Source organism: Pelecanus crispus, chromosome 10 (assembly GCF_030463565.1).
Source record: "Pelecanus crispus isolate bPelCri1 chromosome 10, bPelCri1.pri, whole genome shotgun sequence".
NCBI classification, from domain to species: domain Eukaryota; kingdom Metazoa; phylum Chordata; class Aves; order Pelecaniformes; family Pelecanidae; genus Pelecanus; species Pelecanus crispus.
This window is the reverse complement of record NC_134652.1, coordinates 8,812,445-8,836,208: the sequence shown is the minus strand read 5'-3', so window position 1 is coordinate 8,836,208 and position 23,764 is coordinate 8,812,445. Positions and strand designations below refer to the sequence as shown.

At 40.4% G+C, this 23,764-nt stretch overlaps 1 protein-coding gene across 2 annotated transcripts in view; it reads right to left on the bottom strand.

Annotated features, from left to right (window-relative positions):
* The window catches only part of HSPA12A (heat shock protein family A (Hsp70) member 12A), an 81,635-nt gene that overhangs the window by 6,518 nt on the left and 51,353 nt on the right, over positions 1-23,764 (bottom strand). For both annotated transcript variants that reach the window (XM_075717785.1, XM_009483506.2), the window contains exons 6-7: positions 22,735-22,851; positions 2,209-2,380 (exon numbers count right to left, since the gene is read on the bottom strand). In XM_075717785.1, coding sequence (XP_075573900.1) covers positions 2,209-2,380; positions 22,735-22,851 — 289 coding nt within the window. The remainder of the gene's footprint in view (positions 1-2,208; positions 2,381-22,734; positions 22,852-23,764) is intronic.

Below are 23,764 nucleotides of genomic sequence, written 5' to 3'. Positions count from 1 at the left end.
TCAGATTTATAACTTCTTAGGGGCACAGTGATCACCAAGTCTGACCCTCATAATATTTCAAATATACACCAATTAAAAATTAAGCATAATCTAGCAATACTATTATAACAATAACTTATTTTACAAGATGCAGAACAGTCTGTGAAGAGAAAGCAGAGTAGCGAGAGCCTTTGCTATCATGCTTCTTAACCAACCCCTACAACTGAATGATCAAAAAATCATTCCCTGTGTAACCTTCACTCACCTTCAAAGGCACTTGTATAAAACACTACAGAAGGAGAGAGGCATCCTGTCATGCATGAAAACATCATTCTTTCTGAAAACATCAGCACACAAGTCACTGAATGCCTTCCTGTTTCTATAGTGCCTACCATAAGAGAAAGACCAGCGGCTGCACTTGCACCTGTACGCTCCCCATAAAGACCCTACGATGCAGACAAGCCGTGTCAGCCTCGCTGTGCTGACTTAGCAGCACACAGCGAGAGCTTAAACGACGAAGCGTTCAATGACAGAACAAGCTCTAGGTCCAAGCAAGGGCCTGACACAGAGCCCACAGAAGCCAATGGGAGTCCTTTCATTCACTCCTGTGGGCTAGAAGTGAACACAAGAGCCACTCTTTAAATACGAAGTAAGGTTATCCTGGCTACTATGAACAGTCAAATTTTTGTTTTGACTTCACAGCAATAACATGGTCCTTGGAGTGCTTCTCTCTGTTTATATTTAAAGGGTTTTTCTCCTTAATCTGTTCTCAGCTTGTCTTGGGTGCCTGCCATGCCTTTATGAAATTTTAATTCTAACCCCAAATTAATTCACTGCAAACTTTGTTTTCATTAATTTTGACATGAAACCTTTCTCATCCCCCAATAGCTTTTACCATACAAAGTCAGGAAGGAGAATGGTGCCCCCATCCAAGAAAAAGCCCGTTAGCAGAAATCCATGATCTGCCAGATTCTGCCAGCTTCAAAACCTTAACCAGAGAAACTTTTCTTTTATCATTTTCCCAGAGGCAAATCCCTGTGTAGCCTGAAAGTGAGTTCATGTAAAATTGCATGGAACTGGAATGGTTCAGGACACGAATGAGGAGGACAGAAGGCGAGGGGCCCCTGAAGGGACCGTCCTGAAAATGGATTGCGTCCTGTGCTCTGCATGGGCCTCCATAACACTGAACACATCTGACAAGTGCTGGCTAGGAGACGCACAGATATGAGAAAATGATGTAGTGATTCCGCCTAACTAAAAAAAAATACCCTCCGGTAAGTACAGGAATAGCTTTACTAGCTTAATCTTCCATTTGCCTGTACTGTTTTGACCTAGTAAATGTGATAAAATACAAATTCTTCTGAAAAATTCCTTCTGGGATAGACTGGCACACTACCACCAATATCAGTGCAACTGTTACAGTTCACACAGACGGGAACTCTGTGCGTTATGCAGCAATCACATCTTACTGCTGCTTGGTTTCCCTTTTGTTTATTCTCTCCTGTTTTCCTCCAATCTCAGGTAGGATCCCAAGCTCAAAAATCTTTGGTGACGAAGGATCATTTAGCGAGTGACTTACACTGTGGTCCAATCTCTGTCCCTCATTGTAAGTCAGTCTTCAAACATTGATATTAGCAACAGATCCCAGGTCAATAAATCAGAATTGCTTCATCTAGTTGCTCTTCTGCAAGCAAATGAATCCATTGCTATATTCCAATACCAGGTGTTCCCCTGAGTGTTGAAAGTAGTTAATGATATTTCATAAAGATGACATCAAAAAACATCTGCCAAACCTTTGGAACACCTCAGACTAAAAGTCTCATTGCAGATCCAGTTACTCAACACTGCTTCAGTAATGCAGCTAATCGAACACATAATTGTTTCCAACAAATTAAATTAAAAAAAAGATCCAACACAAAGCATTGATTTTAATGAAGGCAGAAAAACACTGTTGTGAAAATACTAAAAGACTCCCACAACATCCCAATAAAGGCAAGGCAATGAAGCTACCTGTGTGCTAAAATTCAAGTGTGTGCAAACATGTCTGCTGGATCAATGCCTAAACTAGTCTAATTACAGTAAACAGTGAAACAGTTTATAAAAGCAAACTGATCCTAGCCTGAAACATTTCAAGAGAACAAAGACAACAAGAAATGGTAATAAAAGCCCTCATGGACAAAACAAACTTAGGCATAAGAATCTAAAGAAGTGAGTTAATAGAAGAAGTACCCTGTGTAAATCCAGTTCCAACAGTCTCACTTGGGCTATAACCATTGACAGGCGCCCTACTACTCAGGTCTATCATCTGGTGCAGGCGGAGCTTTCGGCAGTAGATAGAGGCAGCCTCGGGTTCCAGGGCAATGATCAACTGCTCGGGATTTTCAGGAGATGCCATTCCTGCCTGCGAGAGAGAATCCATCAGAGAAGTGGGGTGGGAAATACTGCAGCCTAGCAGACCCTTTTCAGCAAGTGAACAAGCCTTTCCCCAGCTCGCGGTTTCAGTTAGGTCAGCCCTCCGAGCTCAACGCGCAAAGGAGCTGCCGCCATTGGCTAAAGGTCTTGATCTGGGAATCGTCCTGCCCACAATGTATAGCACAACTTCACAGGTTAACAGAGAAGTATGCATGCACTTACCATGCTACGTGTCTAACCGAGCAGCTGCGTACATGACAGGTGGAGAAAGGAAGAAAGTCGTTTTGAAACCTGTGATGAATGGCCTAAAACCTGAACTCCTAATTAACCTGTGAATCTACATGCTAAGAGGGGCCCTAGTCTGCTTTAAAAAATGAAGGAATACCTTTGGCCTCTCCTCCCCACAATGATACTTTAAGTGTGTCTTTCTTTATATCCCAGATATATATAGTCCTTGCTGAAATGGACCCTCCCCGCACTGTGTAGCTTACTAGGAATATATGATACACTTTGCCATCAATGCATCTTTTGACTTACACCCAACATTTTCTATTTCAAATCCACTGCTTTTAAGCACATTCACTTTTATAACTTCTTCAAAATGTTCAGTTTATTCAAGGACTCAAAATACAATAGGGCAGGTTCCCTATTTTGGGAACAAGCCTAAAAATAATCCCACATTATAAAATCAACATTTCCCATTCTTTATACTTTCTTTCTGGATTTTCAGCCTCCAGACACACAGATTTTCAAGAAGCCACAAGTTCTCATATAACCACATCACTCTCAGAGGTGGGCTTAGAGAGAAATATCAAAGAGCAGTTGACAAAATTGTGTTTTCATTTCTTTTCTCCTGTACTTCTTCCTACCGTATGATTTTCTGTTAAAATAGATAAAAAATATGTCAACTTTTTCTGCTCAACTTTTGGTTTACCTGCTGTTGTTTTTCAGTTAAGTGCCTGAGTACTAAACCATGCTAGCAAACAACTAAATGTATGAATATTTTTCTGCTTCCGTGGTCAGTCTTCCAGCAAACCTTCACTTCAACTCATACACACACATTGCGGTGGCTCCAGAGCATTCCCAAAAGAAGACAGACTCATATGGAAAGACTGCGGACCTGGACTGGAATTTGGCTTCCTTCACACAGCCACACTGTGGGCTGTGGAAATTGCTAGCTAGTTTACACCTGCAGCTAGAAACTTAGAGTAAAGCTTGTTCAAAAAGCAATACTGGGGTAAGACTTGGAGACATAAAATTATGCTTCACATTTACTGACTCATTTTACCCTCTCCATCCTAATAAATACGATAAATAGGTTTTTATAGAAAGCATCTTCCTCATTGTTGATAACAAGAAAGGAAAACCAACAACAAATAAATTCCAAAATAAGAAAGTAAGGATTAAACGAATCATGGTTGCTCACTATTTTAAAAGCACACCTCATGACTGGGATTATGGCCACTTTACATCCTTCACTGTTGTTGGGCAAAGCCTCGTGCTTTGGTTACATCCACTGGACTCAACAGCATGACCTGAAATTAGTGGAACTGTCTGGGAAAGAGAATACTGTGCAAATGCCAGAGAATATCAAACCTTGCCAGCTATGTGGCAACACATACTGAAAAAATATTACATTGAAAAGACTGTTCGCAACCAAACTTTCAAAATTTGGAAAAGGCAGATTTACAGCAGCCAGAGTAACCCTAAAAGATATAAAAAGACTCTCAATCAAGCACAGGTCCAAGCTAGACTCTCGTGCCATCATACCACTTGCATGCAAGCATGTTGTCAGGCACAGGCTTAGATAAAGTTCTGGAGCTGTACTGGGGATGAGGGTGAAGTTCTTGCATTGTGCCTTAGTATAAACCCAATCTTTCCTCCAACCGGTCTGGATGTGCTAGGCACAAGCAGGGCTGGTTTCATGCCAGCTCACTTCAACATCACTTATCTCCAGCTGAGCTCTTCTACACACAAAGCTTTAATTTGTTGCATTGGAAAGGGCAACACTCAAGATATGAATCAATACTTGGTCCCTGACAGATATTTATCTAACCTGCTAAAGAATTCCAAAAATGTATGGTCTCTGCACACAAACTATCTCAGCCCTTTACTGTCTTTGCCTTTGGAAAGTCTCGCTAAAAGCCTAATCTGAATCTTTCTTGCTGCAATTTTAAGGCCAACACTTCTTGCCCTATCCAGTAAGGGCATGGAGAACAAATAGCTGCCTACTCCCCTGCTGCAGTTTTCACATCTATTAAATCCATTATCACGTCCTGTAAGAGCTCTGAAACTGAGCAGCAAGTCTGGTTTTTTTAATATCCAGCAATGCGGATGAACTTAATGTGCTCAGTCTGCTCTGTGTACTGGGCATATGTTAGTAGCACAGACAATGCAATTGTTAGTCTCGTGTCTAACCTACACACTAAAAGAGAAAATAATATTTTAGGGAAAAAACCAGTTTGTTGCTAAGGATATTAAAATCCAAAGTCTGCATGATAAAGTATTTGCAGAGGTGACAGGAGCTGAGTTGCACACACAGGGAATGCACTGCTATTTCCTAACTTGAGGGGGAAAAATAAAGATTGTATTAATTGCAGAGTCATCTGTTCTAGGGGGGATTTTGGTACATATTTCCAAGGCTGGTTCTGCAAAAAGAGAACAGTAAACTATTAACAATAACACTCTCTTCCTCCCCTCCTCCAGCAGTCTGTACCATGAACTTTTCACATTGCAGCCTGCACATCAGGAGAGGAAGGCAGTGACCTGCAGCAGATGGACTCAGATCCATGTTCTCAGACCCTCCAAGTATAGCAGATGCTATTCTTCCTACTTTTTCTCTCTAGATATTATTTTAACATACTCAAAATATGTCCCAAGGAAAACATTCAACAGAAATGACAGTTTTTAACAGTTCAAAGCACAGCTGATCCTAACAGAATTTCATGAAGAAAATGTTGGGTTTTTCAGTTAAAAAGCTTTCCTTACAGAGTTTCAAGGGCCAGTTACAATAAAATATGTATTATTTCACATCATAAAAAGACCATACAAGAATCTTGTACAATGAAAGATACTAGGCATCCAACATATATAAATTTTTATATGTACATATATATATGTACATATATATGTATAGGTCAATATTGACTCTATTTCATACCTTGTGCATGCAGTATTTCTACTTAGATCATCAGAGATAGCACATTACTGTACATATATATATCTACCCACAGCACAGAGAGAATGGGGGAAGGGGAGATGAGAAAGAATCATTAACACATACATACTGCTGGGGAGGAACGGAGCAATGAGGTTGCTTTAATGCAAGCTCTGAGAAGATGAAGACAGGAGGCAGTACCTCTGTCCCATCATGACAGGCGAGGAGAAAGGGACAGATTGGAGAAAAATATCGAGCATGCAGAGAAAGGGGAGTGAAAACAGCAGGCGGTCAACACAAAGAAATGGTGATGCATTCACTGAAAATATCAACTGTAGAAATTTGGAAATTTGCTATATTTTACATTTGTTCCTTTCTATCTGCCTCACTCCATGCCACTGCCCAAGTATTACTGTAACTAAGAACAGAGATTCACAAGTTCATAGAATCATAGAATCATTTATGTTGGAAAAGACCTTTAAGATCACCAAGTCCAACCATTAACAGGCTTGAACAGGACAGATCTAAACAATGTCTTGATATCAACATTATATAGATCATTCTGGCAGTGGGACAGATGCATCACGTTGCTTTTGCCTAGGGCAGCTTATAGCAGACTTTATAACAGAGCCAGCTGTATCTTGACTCTAGTCTGGTAAAGAGATTTTCTTTCTCCCATTATACTCACCAGCAGTTTAAACCCAGTCATCACTTATGAAACACGAAGGAAGCGGACAGCGGTTTTCCCAGAAACACAAAATGTAGAAAACCCATCATGGAATTACAAAAATCCTTTGAGCATCTGAAAGTTCTTCAAAATGAATTTACTTGCAGGACATTGCTCCAATTATATACCCAGAAGAAGCAAAGAACATGATGAAAAGAACTGCTTTAGAAGATGGCCCCGAACTCACTTTGCTCATCTGCCTGAGCACTAGCATTTCATACTTTGACAAGGGAACTCCCAGATTTTCACTCACTCCAGTAAAACAGGTCTGTCAGCTGGTGCCAGTGCATTGCTGTTCATTCGCCAAGATGCATCATCAACAGCAAACCTCAGACTGCTTCAAAGCCTCAAGTACTGGAGCACAAATAACTTTACCATCCAGATAGAGGTGAATTCTCAACCTGGTGCACCAGCTCTGCTTTTATAGCCAGAGTTGTGTCACCAGATGAGAGCCACAGCTGACCACAAATACATTCTTGATTCCCTGAACTGTGTCAGCTGCCAAGAGTTACACTAATTAATTCGACATTAGCAAATATTGAGGTCTGGACTGTAGCTCAGTATAGCAGTCTGAGTATTTCCAGAGAACTAAATGATACTCATTCATCCCATGTGCAGAATCATCATTACTACAGATTAAAAGATGCTACTTTTAAAACCCAGCCTCACATGCCACAATGCACAATGAAAAAAGCAGTGCACATTTATTTATTTTTTTAAAATATTGTAATGTATATGGCCTTAAAGACAGCACTGTAGTAGAATATTCCATGTAGTTTGAGCCTTTTTAAAAGGCAATGAAAACCACAGTGTAGGCCTAGATGAAAAGCTCCTATCTCTGGACACCACCATAATTCAAAGCATCAGCATTTAGCTGGAATACTCCTGTATTTCATAACACAGCCAGGCAGAATGCTGTTGCTCTGTCAGGCTTTATTCATTACACCACGGTGAGCTCAAAAGGAATAGCATATTAGGAAATACGTCATCATTGACAAGGTACACGTTTCCTATTACTATCCTTTCAAACTGTTGAAAGCAAAAATTAGATCTCCTTTTTTGCTTTTTCAGAGAGATACATCATGCATCTTTTTACAGGCAAACAAAAAAAAAAGCCCGACCACTGACTCGTAACACAAGGAACATACTTTACGTGGAGTACACCCATTTCTTTGAGCTTCTGATTAAAAGAAATGATACTAAGGTCTTAAATAGTGAAAAAAAACCCCAAAACCCACCCACATACAGAAAACAGTACTCCATCTGTTGAATTTAAGATGCCGATTTATTATTAGAATCATGTTAACTGGAGTCAGCCCCATGCATTTTGTATTCATCTTTATTTTCTTGTGCTTCACCTGCCTGGAAATCCTCTCTTTCTCTCTCTGTTTCACGTACACACATTTCCTCTTCACTGAAAAAACTTTCAAGTCAAACTTGTTTTCTGAATACTAAAACTTCTGAAATCTCAGGGCTGACTGCTGTGGGGGCTGGGAGGCTCAGCTCACACTGCAGCCTTTCCCATTGTCAGGGAACACAGAACCATGCTTTCGTAGAATCATACAATTGTTTAGGTTGGAAAAGACCTTGAAGATCATCCAGTCCAACCATTAACCTAACATTACCAAGTCCACCACTAAACCTATTAAGGGTAGAGTAGCAACCCCACGCCTCCTGGCTTGGTGGCTAGGTCATTTATAATGAAAGTAAAAACTAGGAGTCATTAAGATTGGAAAGGACCTCTAAGATCATCATTCCAATCATTAACCCAACACCTGCACACAGCAGCCTATTTTCAGTCATTTCTGAAGCTTCTGCCCTTCCATCAACACAGGCAGGCACACACACTCCACAAGATCACTGCATAGGTCTAGCTTACTTTTGGAACCAGATCATTGAGAAGGGCCAAACCTGCAGAATGAAACTACACTAGGGGCACAACAGCAGCGAGCAAAACACTGCCCTGTCTCGTGCAGACTTTCTAAGAACTTTCTCCATCCAGAAGGAAAGCATTTGTGTTAAGTTTGTATGCACAACAATTAGACTTCCATGTCCCTGAGGTTGTGTGGAGGAAGAATAGTCTATAGCACGGCTGTCAAACCCGACTGAAGCTGTGGGCCAGCCCCTCGGTAGCGGTGCTACCCTGCCAAGCCAGGAGGGAAAGCAGCTGCTGATGGGACCAAACCAGCCCCAAGCAGGCAGACTCTGAGAAGACCAACAGCGGAGGGATCTGCCTTAATGATGTTCTGCAGCATGGGGGGTTGCGGAGATGAAAACATTAAATAAATAAAATAAAGGACAAAGTGCATTTTACCCCCCACATATAGGATTAGACTCAGATGGTTCTCGCACCTCAGTGTTATGTTAACATAGGCAGAAAAGCCTCAATCTGTTAAGATGCAGCTGTACTTAATATTATGAAATCAGCATCTTCCTTATGGGAAAAATATGGTGAAAATATATATTAATCTTAACACAACCTCTGAAAAAGGTCCAAAAAGAAGAAGAGAAATGGTTAAGAGTCAGTACATACTGGAAATAATGGAGGTACAAAGGAGCACGACAGATTTAGGATTAATCAGATCTGTGCAGGCAGTCCAGTCTTGACTCGTATTTCATTAGAATCTAGAGTCAGGGCCAAAGCAAACTGCAGCTGGGTCTACTTCAGTGCCAGTGCTCACAGTAAGTTGCAGAGTGGTGGTCTCCACCACTGCAAGAGGAGCACAGAGACCACTCTGACTCCTTGACGCCCCTTTGGCTCAGGGAGTAGTTCAGGCCAGTTCTCTAACCTAGAGAAAATAATCTGACTGAGACCCATTTTCTACCCATTTAGTAACATTTGCTACATCACTTTCAGGATCAAATGGAATAAGTAAATTATTCCAACATATACTCACAAATTTTTAAAAGTGCATTTTCTCTGGATAAGAAGTGTGCTTATACTCAGAAGTGAATTTTACTTCCTGTTGCACTACTAACCAGTGAGATGATTCTGGCAGACTCTGTACTCCTTACTAGCTCAGATTACCTATCTGTAAAACACGTATACTAGTGCCTTTGTCCTTTACACATTGAAAGCCACTAAAGGAAAACATGTTGTAAACTAAGTACAGAGTAATATACTATATTACTTTCACGGCAGTTCAATTCGATCTTTCAGAAAGAGAAACAAACTAAGAATGAGGTCTGATTGGATGAATTCTAATTTACAGCTTTGATAAATTTTGTAGTCATCTAAGACCTGATTCAGTACTGCGTCAGTGCTGTAGGCACTGCATTGACAATTAATAAGCCATTTCCAGATACAAAAATGTAGCATAAGTAGACTAAACAGATAAACATGTGCAAGAGAAGAACCACCCTCATTAGAGAGGTGGAAAAACAAGGCACAGAGACTAAAAGCCTTGGCTAATGTTGCGCAGGAACCCACGGTAAGGTGGGAATTCACTCCACAACTGCAGAACTCCAGTTCAGTGTCCCAGCCAAATGCTACTCTTTGCCAAACGGCAAGCTTCAATTTCTGCATGGGCCACATAGCACATGCAGGAGCTGCTGGGACAGCTCCATCACAGCCTTGGGTCCCCATTCTGCTTTCACAGTTTGCCACCTCCACCAGCTGCTTTACTTTAATCACTTCTGAAGCAACGCTGCAGACCAGATGACCATAACGATCCATTCTTCTGGGTGGTAGGAAGAACCTTTTAAACCTGTTTTAGCACTAAAGCCACATTTGTAGGCACCAGAGATAAATTTTGAAAGTTGGATTCCATGAAATAGCTCCGTAAAGATAATGTGGTTCATTAGGAAATGAAGCTCTGCAGGACAACATCATTCAGCCAAAAAAAACAGAAGCTGTGAATTAACATCAACATTTTTCTATTTTCCAAGATATTTATTATAATTAGTAACAATAGGAAAGCCATGATTGCAAGTTAAGCACCGCGCCGCCTGCATGAAGAAAGTGTTGTGTGACTGAATCAAGGCAACACAAAACAGCAGTTGGAAATTAAGTGCCTTGTGAAATTTACACTGTTTAAACTAATCAGTTCATTGTGTTAACAGATTCATAACACCATCCACTTAGTGCCTTGGTAAGCGAGCTCTTCTCTAATCCTCCTCCTTTTTCACCAGCTAGCACTTTCTCCAGTTCTATGGCATCAAACTGGGATGTCACAAATAAACAACTGAGATCTAATTACAGAGGCAGAGCATGCCAGGAAAGAAGATGAGCAACATGGGAAAAGACTCAGCATTATCACAGAGAGGCACGTAAGGGGGAGCTGGGTTGGCAGGGAGTGGGGCTAGCGGAGATCACAAAGCTGCATGAAAAGCACAGCACATGCAGTTTTGCTAGACCTTCAGCCTTGAGACTTAAGAAGCCTTCACAAAAAATGTTTGAAAATCACTATGCCAATATCATCACATACACCGATGCTTTGCCGCTGGTCTTCAGAGTGATGAAGAGTACCGCAGTACAATAAGTATCGTGAATAAATACAACAGAGTGAGGTCAGACAGCCCATTTAGCTCAATCCACTTATCTGTTCAAAGACAGATTCTTAAAATTGCTCAACAGCCACAAACCAAACAGGATTTTCAAAGGCACCCAGATTCCTCTTAGTGACCACAGCAAAGAGGCCAGCTTTGCCAAAGGCAGGAGAACGAGCTGCTGGGTGTTCCCCTCATCAAAAATTCATCCTCAGGATTTAAGAGCCTATACGAAACTTGAGAATTAATGTCTGTCTTTTTCTTGGTTTTTTAAATCCAGTCAACACAATGTTTGGGTGGTGGTTGATCCTGCAAAGATCTGAAATCTACAACGTCAAAGATTGTAGACACTTTACAGAACCAAGAGCTTTTTCTTTCTCTTAAACAACATTTGCTGTACATACATGCCTATACATAACAGATACACATAAATGCATACATTTTCCCACTATTGTTGCCTGTTGAGCTAAAACTAGGTTTGTGGCACAGGCTGTCTTTGTCCTGTTCTGATCAGGTGCCCCTAATATTTTTCATTTCACAAGGGAGAACATACTGGATAATTATCACAGCTGCAGAATTCCTTCAGTGTCAGCTTCCCCATCTATACAGTTAAGTGACAGGACAAAGATACTCATATCTGTGAGAAAACTGCTTGAGTGAGCATAAATGAAATCTCAGGCTATGGTAAAATAGTAGCAACCTCATTTTGCAGACAAGGGAAATATAAATTATGAAAGATGAAAAGTGGAAAAGCCATCTGTTTAATGGAGAGGGCACAAAACTGGAAGAGACCCCTGTAACAGTTTTTATTTATTCACTTGCACTAGCATAAATTATTAAGTAACATGAAAGACATAAAAGGATGAACCCCAATGTAAAAATCAGCCTTTAAATTGTCCTGAGAGGTCAAATCCTGAGACCTCTCTTCGAGACCCCAGATATCTTCCCTTCTGCCATGATGAAGTAGCAGTAGCTACTTTATATTTATATATTTATACAATTTTTCCTTGCTTTTAAAACACCAGAGCATAGGCTTTGCAGTGCTTTTTGAATTCCCAGGGCTTGCCCATACCAGAAGCTCATACAAAGTATGAAATTCCACAGAAAATTCACAGCCTTCCTACAGCCTTCACATAGGTTGAACTTACTGCTGCTCACACGTCAAAGGCAGAGCTCACAAGCTATGAACTCCTGTGAAGGGAGTTCTCAGGTGAAATCCTCTAACCTGCAGGAAATCAGGATAGCTGATAATAAGGTACCTCACACTTGCACCCATATAGCTGGTTTGGTGAACTTCACCAGACAAGATATAAATTAATTCCAGTTAATAGCAACACTACTCCCCATTTAAGAGTTTGTGCATGAATGTGTATGTTGAAGGGGCAAGAGGTTTAGATTAGCATTTTATTTATAATTAGACTTATTTTATGGTGGAAGAAGCTCTTGGATACCAACTTCAAAAAGCTGGGATGAAAATATGTAATAATTGTGTGAACTATTATTATTATTAATTCCAAAGAAACGACTAGAATCACTTACAGCCCTCTACTACAGCACTTACTTCTTTGTTATTTCTCAGTATAAGTATTCATGACTGCTAATTTCCATGAGTAATGGCTACAGAATGAGCTCTGTAAAGGTTATCAGCCGAACACTTTTGCCCCCCTCAGTTCAAGACAGACATGGAGAAAGTGGAGAGGGTTCAAGGACAGCTGCTAGAGAACACGTTCTGTATGGAGAGACTGAGGGAGCTGGGTTTGTTCAGTCTGGTAAAGAGGTGGCCAAGGAGCAATCTAAGAGCTGCCTGCAGCTATCTGAAGGGCAGTTACAAAGATAGCAGAACACAACTTTTCTCAGTCTTGCCAGGAGATATAACAAGGGGCAACAGCCACATATTGCAGCTTGTAGAGTTCAAATTGGATATTACAAAAAACCCTTTTTACAAGATGGTGATGCAGCACTGGAACAGCTGCCCAGAGAGGCATCTCTGTCCTTGGAGATTTTTAAAACTTGGCTAAACAAAGCCACTGCTGAGCAGGTGCTGGCAATAACCCTGCTTCAAATGGAAGGTCAGACTAGCTGCTCTCCAGCAAATGCTTCCAATCAATGCTTCCACAATTCTAAAATGGTGCAGGTATTATATACTGAGAAAGACCAGAACTGCTGGTAGGAATCTTTCCCAAATGCCAAAGACCTACACACTTTCTCATTCTTTGTCTTTGTGAATGCTGTGTCAAATCCTTGCCTGTATCAGCAAGAGGGAGCCCATCGTGTGTGACAGTACGACAGCAGTACCAGACTCACTGTAAAAAGCCTGCAGTTATTCAGGGCCTCACAGGTTTCCCTATGGAGTTCAGTCATCTTTGCAATTAGAACTTTTATTTAAGTGTCTTGGGATCAAAAGGAAACATTTGCCATAGTACACTTTTTTTTTTAATCTGAAAGCTATACTTCTAATATATGAAAATATGAAGAGCACAACAGTCCTAAGCAGTCCTTTAGTCTTAAACACCAGCCATCAGTCACTTTAAAAAGTGATTCAATATAGGGAAAGCAATTAGTTTAATACATCAAGGATGCACAAGTTGAGTTTACAACACTAATACAATCTCCACCAAAAAAAAATCTGCCTCAGTCCAGTGTCTTGTCTGAGAGGGAAATTAAATTCCTAATTAATTCATTTTCCTGTATTTGGTTGTAGAGGAAAAATGGTCTTCTGCTTAAAAGCATGAGAATACAAATAGCAGACCTGGACTTGAAGCTCAATTCCTTTGCATTCAGCTCTGCTAAAAGCTGCCCATATAACATTTTGCAAGTCACTTAGACCAAACTTTGTGAAACAATCCACTAAAGCAAATTTATCAATTTCTGAGTATCCAACTCAATACCAAGGTTTACAATGGAGCTATTGCTGAAGTTTGTTGGAATGTGGGGGTGCTTGGACTCTGAATAATCAAGCTGGTTATCCGCCACATACATACCTGATCGTGCTTCTTAGCAAGCTGTTTTGGAGTAAAGCAGAATCCATTTGATATTCATTTCTGTTTACTAACCTATGAGTAAAACTAATCCTATGATAAGAAATAAAGTACAGACTGTAACATTGCTCCCTCCTAATAGCTGTTAGAAACTATGGCATTATCCCATCCTGAAAAGCAAGAAGATAAATGTGGCACCTGGAACTGTAATGAAGCATGACTTCTACTTTCAGCACACTCTGAATAATGAATGTTGTGGAGTTGCACTGGCTACAGTCAGAACTGCTGCATTTGTGTGGTCACTGATTAGATGAACCAATTTGTTATAGATGGCTAGGCTGTCTTATTGAGATAAATGCCTTTGCTAAGCACAGACTGCCTTGATTTATTTTTCCTGGGGTTGCTGTTGTTACCCAGCTAAGAGTACAGATTGCTTTACCTGTGTATTTCTATACTTCATATTTTATACATTATTTTTTAGTCTATTCTTTGTAATTTCAACCTGAACTTGGAATTCTTTGGGACTGTAAGCACTGTTTGATTCTATTATTAAAACTCATACTCATCAGGTCTTCTGGATTTTGTATTGTAATTTCCCTTTTTTAATTTATAAAACAATAAAATTTACTAAACATAGGATATAATACAAACCTTTGAAACTTCTAAAATGCATAATGGAATCCAGAGAAGGAAGAGAAGCAGATTAGCTCAAGGGCTCCTGAGCTCTGTGAAGTATTACTCAGGGAAACCTGAAGCTCGCCTGGGCAGTAGGAGCAATGAGAGGACAGAGAACAGGAAATATTGTCGAATCCCTATATATGACAGTAACAGAATTGCAGAACATTGAAAGAATACTGTATTCCCTATATAAATGCTACAGGGATTAAGATTATACTTCTAGTCCAAATGCTAAGATCAATACACCTTCTTGAAGAAAAAAACAATGCTGACAAAAAGGGCTCCTCTCTGTCAAGCCTTCCAAAATGTCACCCTCCTCTCACAGTCAGAGCAAGTCCTTTAACTGGTTTGTCTTAGTTCAAAAAGCTGAGGAAATTTGTAATTTAAAACTGTACCGTGACAGCTCTGACAGGGGAGCGTCACCCTACCCCAAAACTAGCAGACATGTTCTACGACTCAAAGAAAAAGGCCCTTGGGACAATCTCCAACTATTTTACAACTGTCAGACTGACCAGGCAGAAGGTGAGCAAATCACCCAGAAATGTGTACAAGCTGTTTATTCTAAAGTTATGCTTTCATTGAAAAAATACGTCTTTAGTTTTTGAAGGACATTGTTTAATTTTCAAAGGAAAAGACTATTCATGCTGAACTTCCCATGGAGGTAATTTCAGGGTTTTACAGGGCCCTGTGGACCCAAGGACTAACGTGGATGGAAAGAATCAGTGTTCTGTCTTGGCAAAGGTGAGAGACAGAAATCAAAGAGATAAAAGTGTAGGAAAGAGTGTGCACTGCACCTCTGGGAGGGTCTGGGAAGAGGGTCAGGAGGAGCTGCCACATACCACTGCCCGTTTTACCCCCTCAGTCTTTGGCTCCCCTCTTCATGCACATACTTCAGCAAGCTCACGAGCTTGGGCGCCGATCTGCACCAGCCACAGCCACAGGAGTGGTGTTGGCTCACGGAGAGTTCACATCTGTTTTCAACAGACTGGGCAGAGGTGGGCAAGGGCTGCCATATCTCCCAGCACCACAGGACAGCACCCAAAACTCCACACACGCTGCCCTCTGAATGCTTCCGGAGGCAGTCACAGAGCCTGTGTCCCTGTCGTAAGCCTCCTGCTTTCTCTCTTCTCCCCTGTCCTGGAACCTGCATCATCAGGAGGTGCATCCATATAACATTTTCAGTGGAAACAAAAAGTATTTTAGCTGCCTTTTGTCAACTACTGGGAGGAGTGGTGTGAAAATTTGGTTGCCATTTTGCACTGTATGGCAGTCTGCCCTGAATCTCTCCCAGTGGAAAAGATTCTGCTGTCCTCATTAAGATGGAAAACAAGGGCTTATGTACCCTCCGCAGGGGTGTCTGTTCTCCACTGCCTTTAGAAGATGCCCACTGGAACTGAATTTCTGGAAGTGGCTGCTTTTCAGACAGAAACAGAGATACAGAAGTACTACTTTCTCTTTGGGCCATGATGAGAGGATTATTCCTGTTGCTATCTTATATCCAAAAATGTCCGCTTCCAATTCACTTTTCTATGGCACAGCTCTGTAGTTTGCGTAGAAGCGACACTCACAGGTTATAAAAGTGAGACAGATGAAACCAAGAGCTGATGTGTGAGCAGAGTAGTTTGGAAATTAGTACTGTAGCATGTGCTGATGAGCAGGCCTTGAGGCAGGAAAGTAGAACATAAGGAAGGAAATATCTGAATTACGACCATTGGCTACCCATCATGATGCAGCATTAAAACCACTTTTGTTTCCAATGCATGGAGAAGGTTCTGTAGTCTACCTGTGCCTATTCCTCAGAAAGCTTTTGTGAACCACTGATGAGAAAGAAACATAATTTCTTGCCACACACAGGCAAGGCACAAGCTTTCTGGGTCATCATGAGAGAGAAAAGGATTTCTTGTATTCGTGAGACAAAAAAGACTACCAAGAATTGCAGCAGACCTTATTTAGGACATCACATCTAGTCTGTCACATTTTGGTCTCAGAAGTAATCCCAGATATGTAGACACATTTTTCTAAAGGGAAGAATCTTGGATCCCTTACAAGGTAAGGGACAACCACAAGACTCTGAAATCACCAACTTTTTTCTTTGCACAACAGGCTACACAGCATCTCCAAATTGCTTGTTTTTTTGTGCCCCTGCCCCTTCATTCCTCCAAAATTTTCACAGGTATTGGGACCACAAATAAATCCAAATTAGCATCACTAAAGCTGACTCCCATATTGCTGAATGATAGCATGCTAAGGGAGAGGTTATGTTTGTTGACAGGTTGATGGTAAATGGGACCACAGTGGCACTGAGTCCATATTTCCAGTAGGGTGATGTTGCTGCAGCTCACTCCCAAGTGACTGCTGCCACAGATCACATTTGTGTAGTAAATGAAAGCTTAGGTCCAAGTGGCATTACCAAGAATTTTTTGCTGCATTACATTATATCCCCTAAGGTGCAGGAGGACATTAGTTGCAAGTTTTATGACTAGCATGCATTAGAAAAATGAAGCTATTAAATTCACATAAGCTTTTAAATTTTTCATGATATATTATTCTAGAAATGCTTTCTGTACCACAGGTATGCACCAGTTACCACAACAGCAAAGCCTGACTCGCTTCCTATTTAAGTATCCTCCTAGTGTCTCAGGTTCTCCCCTTCCCCCTGTTTCAAAATATCCTCACTGTAGGTCCTTACAGCTGAGGCTGATTTTATTATAGAGACACAAGTAGCCCTGACTGAGATCAGGTTTGCCAAGAAAACTATATGCTTACTACTTTCTGTCAGTTGCATCTTACTTTGTACCTTGGGCTTTCTGATTTTGCCTCAGTATTTTTCACTGTAGTTCCACTTTCAGCTTGTATTTCTTTTCTCTGTCGTTGTAATTGAATACTGGCATGCATCTAAGCTGTCTTTCAGACCAATCTATTATCCTCCTCCACTGTCCTTTCTATGAACTTATCACAAACAATCCCACCCTACCTTCCCAGTTTTTTAGAACTTGTCCACACTGATTTATATTTGTTTGTGGACCTCTATCACTCCCCTGACTCCTCCTGATTGTAGCTTAAAGCCTTTCAGACTGTCATTTTCTTTTTTTGACTGGAAAATCCCATCTAGCACAGTCTTTCCTCCAGGCAGAGGGAAGATTCTAGTTTTTGGCTACTTGTGTTGGTTCCAGTGCCCTTTCAGGCAATTTCTAAGATTGTGAGAAACGTATTCCACAGCTTTATAAGACAGGCACAGATCCATCTACCTACTCTTACCTAGAATGCTATGAAAACTTCCTGGTTTACTTGCTTAGCAAAATAAAAAGAAAACCTCCAAATATTCCATCTTGTGCCACAGAAGTGGACAAATAGAAATGTACAGAACTGGATTAGCAGATGGCTTTGTCAGCTGCCTCTGCTTTCATGTGAACCTGGCTGGGTAATTAAAATGTGTAAACCAAGATCAATTAGTACACATTTCCCGCTGTGCTGAGTTCCCACTCTGTAATCTTCACTCCTCAGTTAGTTATCCTTTCCTAATTAAACATAGCTACAAGATGCAGAATCCTCCCTAACATATCACTTAATAAGCATTTTAATCCTTATGATTAAAAAGATCTTAATATCACAAAAGTGAAAGCATGGACTCAAGAGAACCCCAGAAGCTACAAATAATCAGGATGGTTGATGCACTAACACACTTCTGCCTCGTCTGCCTCCACTAGCAAGTAGGGTTTCAAACAAATCACCAGCTTCCCAGTGCTACTTACGCCTGAACATCATTGCCCTTTTATGTAGTGTATAGCAGGAGTCTGTCACACTGTGCCTAGACAAATAAATTTCAGTTGCGTGTGGCTGATGTACCAAAGAAGACACTTACAAAGCGTAAGCGTACCTCAGCTTCACAGCTATCAATCTGGTTAAGTCTCTCTAGTCATCTTTTTAAAATCAAACATACATCACGTCAAGTTTTCATTAGCAAGGGATTTTACATGCCGTCACACTACTCTTTCACCAAATTTGTTTACTTTTCTCTGAAGGTTTCTACAGAGCAGGGTAGTACTGATCAATGTAATGTAACACAACCCTAGAACACAATGTGTTAAATAATTCTCATCATGTACATTCCATGATGAAAGTGATGTGAAAACATTAATAAATATTCAGCATAAGAACTGGTTAAAGAAAGCCTCTGGAATTCCAGGCTTACATGCTTAATCCTATAACCTAGATTGCCTCTCTCTTTATTTATATGAGCTTACCATGCAAACAATTTTATTTGCTATTTGTAATTGGAATATAAATCTACGTCAGAGCTTTAGAACTCCATTTCAAAATTAACAGTTTGTATTAGAAGAAAAGAACCCTCAATATCTCTAAGTAGACCAGCTAACTGATGTTTGTAAGATTACAAAATACTTCAGGAAAGTTTACAAACTTGCAATATCCTTCCCTTTCCTTTGCTCTGCCCTGAGTGTATTCGATATGCATGTTTTACTTTCTTATTTTATAGTTTCTGCATTCACAAACTCCTGTCACACTCCAAACCCTTCCTTAAAACCTTATTCTTATTGGCATGTTCAAGGAATTCCAGCCTGCAGATTCTGCTCTGCACTTACTGTGCCCAAAGAATTTGTATTGAAAGATGAGCTGGAAGAATGCCTTTACTAAAAAGAAACACTCTGCCAAGAATATTGGATCTTGTGTTCCTCTAATAAACAACCTACAGTGCCTGACTTTAATTTGGATAAGGGATTAAAAGTGCTGCTCATAGTAATATATTAAGACAGCAAAGTGCTGTTAAGACTGAACCAACTATTCATGCCTACCTAGATTCAATGGATTTCTACACAAATGGTCTTGAATACTTGGAGTTTCACCTTCCCATTAGTGGGCATGCAATTTTTTTTTTTTTGTCATCAGTAATACAAGACTAACAAAATACTAAATTTTCGTGTGTCAGTACAAACTCAGATGACACGGAGGTGGGATCCTGGTTTTGTGTCCATGTCCACACACCATTCTGATGAGGCTGTAAATGCCAGGCCATGTTCACGAGCAGGAAATGGCTTGCCTCCACACCTAAGCCATCTTTTCATGTTGGGATCTAAAACTCAGGCCCAGTGCAGGTAGTTTAATTTGGCTGCTTCTGCAAGGACAAGAATAAGGGCAGGTCCCACCCACATGAGCGGGATAGAATCCTCCCACATGCTGTCCAACTGGACCACATTGCCAAAGTCTCCAAAATAAGAAAACATATCAGCAATTTGTATTTATTACTCACAATGCGAGTTCTTCATGAGAATGGGATTCCTTCTAATACTGGTAAATACAGCACTTCTGACAGAACTACACCAAAGCAAAGAATTTGAAATGGAGCAACTAGGACACAGAAACAAAAAAAGTTAACGCTATTTATGGTGCCTTATATTTCACTGGGGGGGACAACGGGAAACCTGAGTGATGCATCCTAAGAGTCATTATTCAGAATGTAATGAACATAGATGCAATGCACACTAATCCCAGCAGACACGCTTTGGGAAAGGAAACTTAGGCCAAAGTGAGTCCTACAGAGATGACACTCTGCTCTTGCCACAGAGCTCTCTCCAAATGTGACCAGACCTCAACAGGTGTCACATGGCTTTCAAACTATCTCTGGATACATAGGAATTAAGCATGAGGGATGGGAAGAAGCATCTGTGGACTGTTATTCAGGAAGAAAGTAATTTTGATTCAGCAAAGTGAGGTTATAAGGACATGCAGCTCTCTACAGCCTACCAGACTTAGTCCCTCAGGAGGCCCCAGAGAGTCAGACAAATGAGAATAAACAAATACCTACTTCAAAGAGGTGACAAGTCAAATATAAAAAGAGTTAAGAATACAAAAAGTACAATAGATGAATACAGATGGGCAGGCAGGGTAACAGCAAGAAGCAGTGAGGAGCAGTTTTCACATATCAGTAGGTCAATCATGGTCAACTTTTTGTGGGCATGACAAAACCAGCATTTTAGAGAAGGTTTCAGAGGACGAAAATGCGTTAGCATTACAGATGTTCATGTCCAGGACATGCAGCTTATGTCTGAGACGACACAGATGAAGGAGTCAAATGTAGGTTGATTCCCTGTCAAATGCAAGGCTACAAAACCCTTCAGAGGCAGTTTTCTGGAAGGATACAAACCAGGCCAGATTACAGTTGCCAAAGCCAAGGAAATGATGTTGCAGTAAGCAAGATGCAAAACCAAAACCAGTGACAGCTTTGATGAAAGCTCAGCAGTATGTACAGACAGGAAAAGCTGTCATGCAGACAGAATTAGCAGGATCTTGAAAGAGAAAGGAAGAATTGTGAGCTGAAGGGAACACCCAGATTACTCATTCACATGAGAAAGCAGCAAAGCAGCTGGAAGGGGGCATCGCGGGAGCCCTTGGGCAGGTAAGATTTCCAGGTTAGCAATGTTCTGTTTAAGGCAAAACAGAGATGACGGCATGTCAGAGAGGCATTAAGATTGTGGGCTGTACAAAAGCTGATGGATGTTTAGTGTGGATGCAGATCTGCAACACTTTTTACTTGATTTTAGTAATTCCATGCAATATTTAGCTTTGCCTAGACAACCACTTAACCATTCCAGAAAGGCTGGGCTTTACGTTGTGATCCAATGACTGAAGCCATTAATATTTTTGTTCTCTTAGAGCTACATCACTTGCCACAGATTACTCAAGCAGATTTCCACAGCTCATTAACATTTCCCACTAGTTATCTCTCAGCTTAGACTACTGGTTGTACCTCAATGTGTTTCCAGTAACAAAGTTTCTACCACTGCCTTTTCACACTTTTCTTTACTCGATGCTCTGATTACTCTTACGACAACAAGCTCTCATTTTCATGATGCTTGGATGTTCCAATAGCTAGCAACAAGGGTTGCAACTTCTGATCCGTCTGTACATACTGGTTTGAGGAACATGTTGGATCCAGCAATAGGAATCTGAAAGACTGAATGGCAATGCAGAACTCTCAGTTTTCTGCACTTCTTTCTTCATCCCCATTACTTTAAAAAAATCAACCATGTCTGTCAAGTAAACATTGATTACTTCCCTAAACTCTTATGTTTTACTGCAATTGATCACACACCCCAAGTTAAAAGCCTCGTCAGTCCTTGCTATTTATCAAGCTTGCCGATAAAAGTACACAATCACAGACACAACCACAGACACAGACACTAATTAACAACATTCCATTGTGCCACAAATGAGAAACGCCAAGAGATCTACCTTACCCTGCCCTGCTCCTTACACAGCTCCCGGTTCACGAGCACACATGCACACAGACAGCAGGCAGACAACAATATACAGAGATAACGAATGGGTCTCTAGTGTTTCAGATTTACCTACAACCGTGTCCTTTTCCATCAGAACTTTAAGAGTGTTTTGCTTCTGGCACTAGCATTAGCAATCCCACAATAAAGACTGTTAAGAAAAATGTTGCTCAACATTAGAGATAGTTAGAAACAGAGTTAGAAAAATCTGGGTGCTTCCCAGGATCACTCTGCAAATTACTCATGAACTACTAGATATTTTACTAACTGTGCATCGCATAGCTGCTGCCAATGGGTTACGCAAGTCTCTGACCAAAAATAAATAAAACAAAACAGAAAATGAATATCCTGATGAAAAGAAGAATGTGTACATCTTGTGTATCAAAGACGCGAACTAAATCTGAAATAAAGGACATGCATATGGAAAATGCACGTATTTGGGGGGCTGGGGGAAAAGGGTTAAATGCAGATAAACCTCTTACTGGTGAAAATAATGTTTGAATTTAATTTTATATCCAGACTATCTGGTTCACTGTCCTTTCATTCCTACTGTGGGAAAATGGGAACTGGAAAAAAAGTCCCACAAAGGAGGCTCTTTGCTTTCCCTCCTCTTCCCTTTTTTAACTTTAAAAGTCTGTGATGACCTAAAGAAAATAACAAAACAAAACTGTGTCCAGTATTTTAAAATCAGCTTTCCCTGGGGTCTCAAAACTGCATCTGTTCCATGTGCACTGAATTCAGCAGGAATACAGTGTACAAGATGACTAAAATGTCAGTCTGCAGTGAGGGACAGCAATATATAAAAGTAAGTAGAAAGAAAAAGGCATTTAAGAGGTGAAAATGTATGACTTAAAGCTACTGCTCGGTAGAGTTAACTCCTCTTTCAATGTTTCCAGTCTGACTCTTTTCTAGACCATTTTTATACAGTTTATAGTAGAGCTAATTGTCCCAAATACAGTTTATCATTTAGCCTATCAACTAGGGCTTTACAGGGGCATTTCTACCTTCAGCCTGTAATCTTACCTTGTAGGCAGCTTGTCTCATAAACTGCTTTGCTGGCTGCTTCCAAATAGCAGGCACTGTAATGACCCATCTTACTTCAGTGTTTTCAAAGTCCGAGCCTCCTTGGTCACTGAGCTCCTAAATAAAAGGAAAATAGAGGTGAATGCAAAACGATGGGTGTCAACTGTATGAGAAAACATTATTTGCTGCTGGTTCCAGCAACAGTAACTTGTTCTTTTCAATTTTTTTCCTCTTACATTTATGCTACAAATCAGAATTATTGCCAACCTGTCAAAAATGCTTTACTGTGCCAAAAGCTGGGATTAGGGTTGATGCCTTCTAAAGGGGGCCTATAGAAAAGTTTACTGCTTAACGTGAAGCAGAAAAGTTAGTTTTTCCAAAAGCAGCTTGTGCACTGCTAAATATTACATAACATTTATGTACATTCTTAGTCACAGTGTGGGACTTGCTGTTAGTTTGAAGAATTCACACTTGCATCTTGATTAATACACAGAAAAATATTTGAGGTATCACTGATGAACATTATGTTTTACAATCTGGATTTTTCAATGACTTCTTTATACACCACTTTAAATCAAATTTTTACAACTCAGTTAACAAGGGGAAGTTACAGTTAAACCCTTTAAAAAAAAATGACTGATTGCTCCTTGAAAATTCAGCTTTAAGCAAACATTCAAGACTAGTTTAGTTCTTTTATTGTCCTTTTTTTTTCCCTTAAAAAGAGGAAAGTCTGTATTGCATTTGCAAATTAGGTGATATACTGACATGTTTTGGGAAAGGTTCCAAGTAAAATGTCATTACCATATGTCCTATCTAAATCTCCATCCAAACAGGGAAAGGTTCAGAAAGGTGAACAACGGACCTTTAGAATGTAAAAAAATGTTTCTGCATGTGCTGTGCCAAGGTGTTGTGTTTGTTTAGCTATGCTGCAGTTCAAAAATCCCTGCTAGAAAAGTAGTACCTTTATACTGCACAGGGCACTAGGAATGGACAGATTATAGCCCAAAATAGCAGTTCATTTACGTTGCTT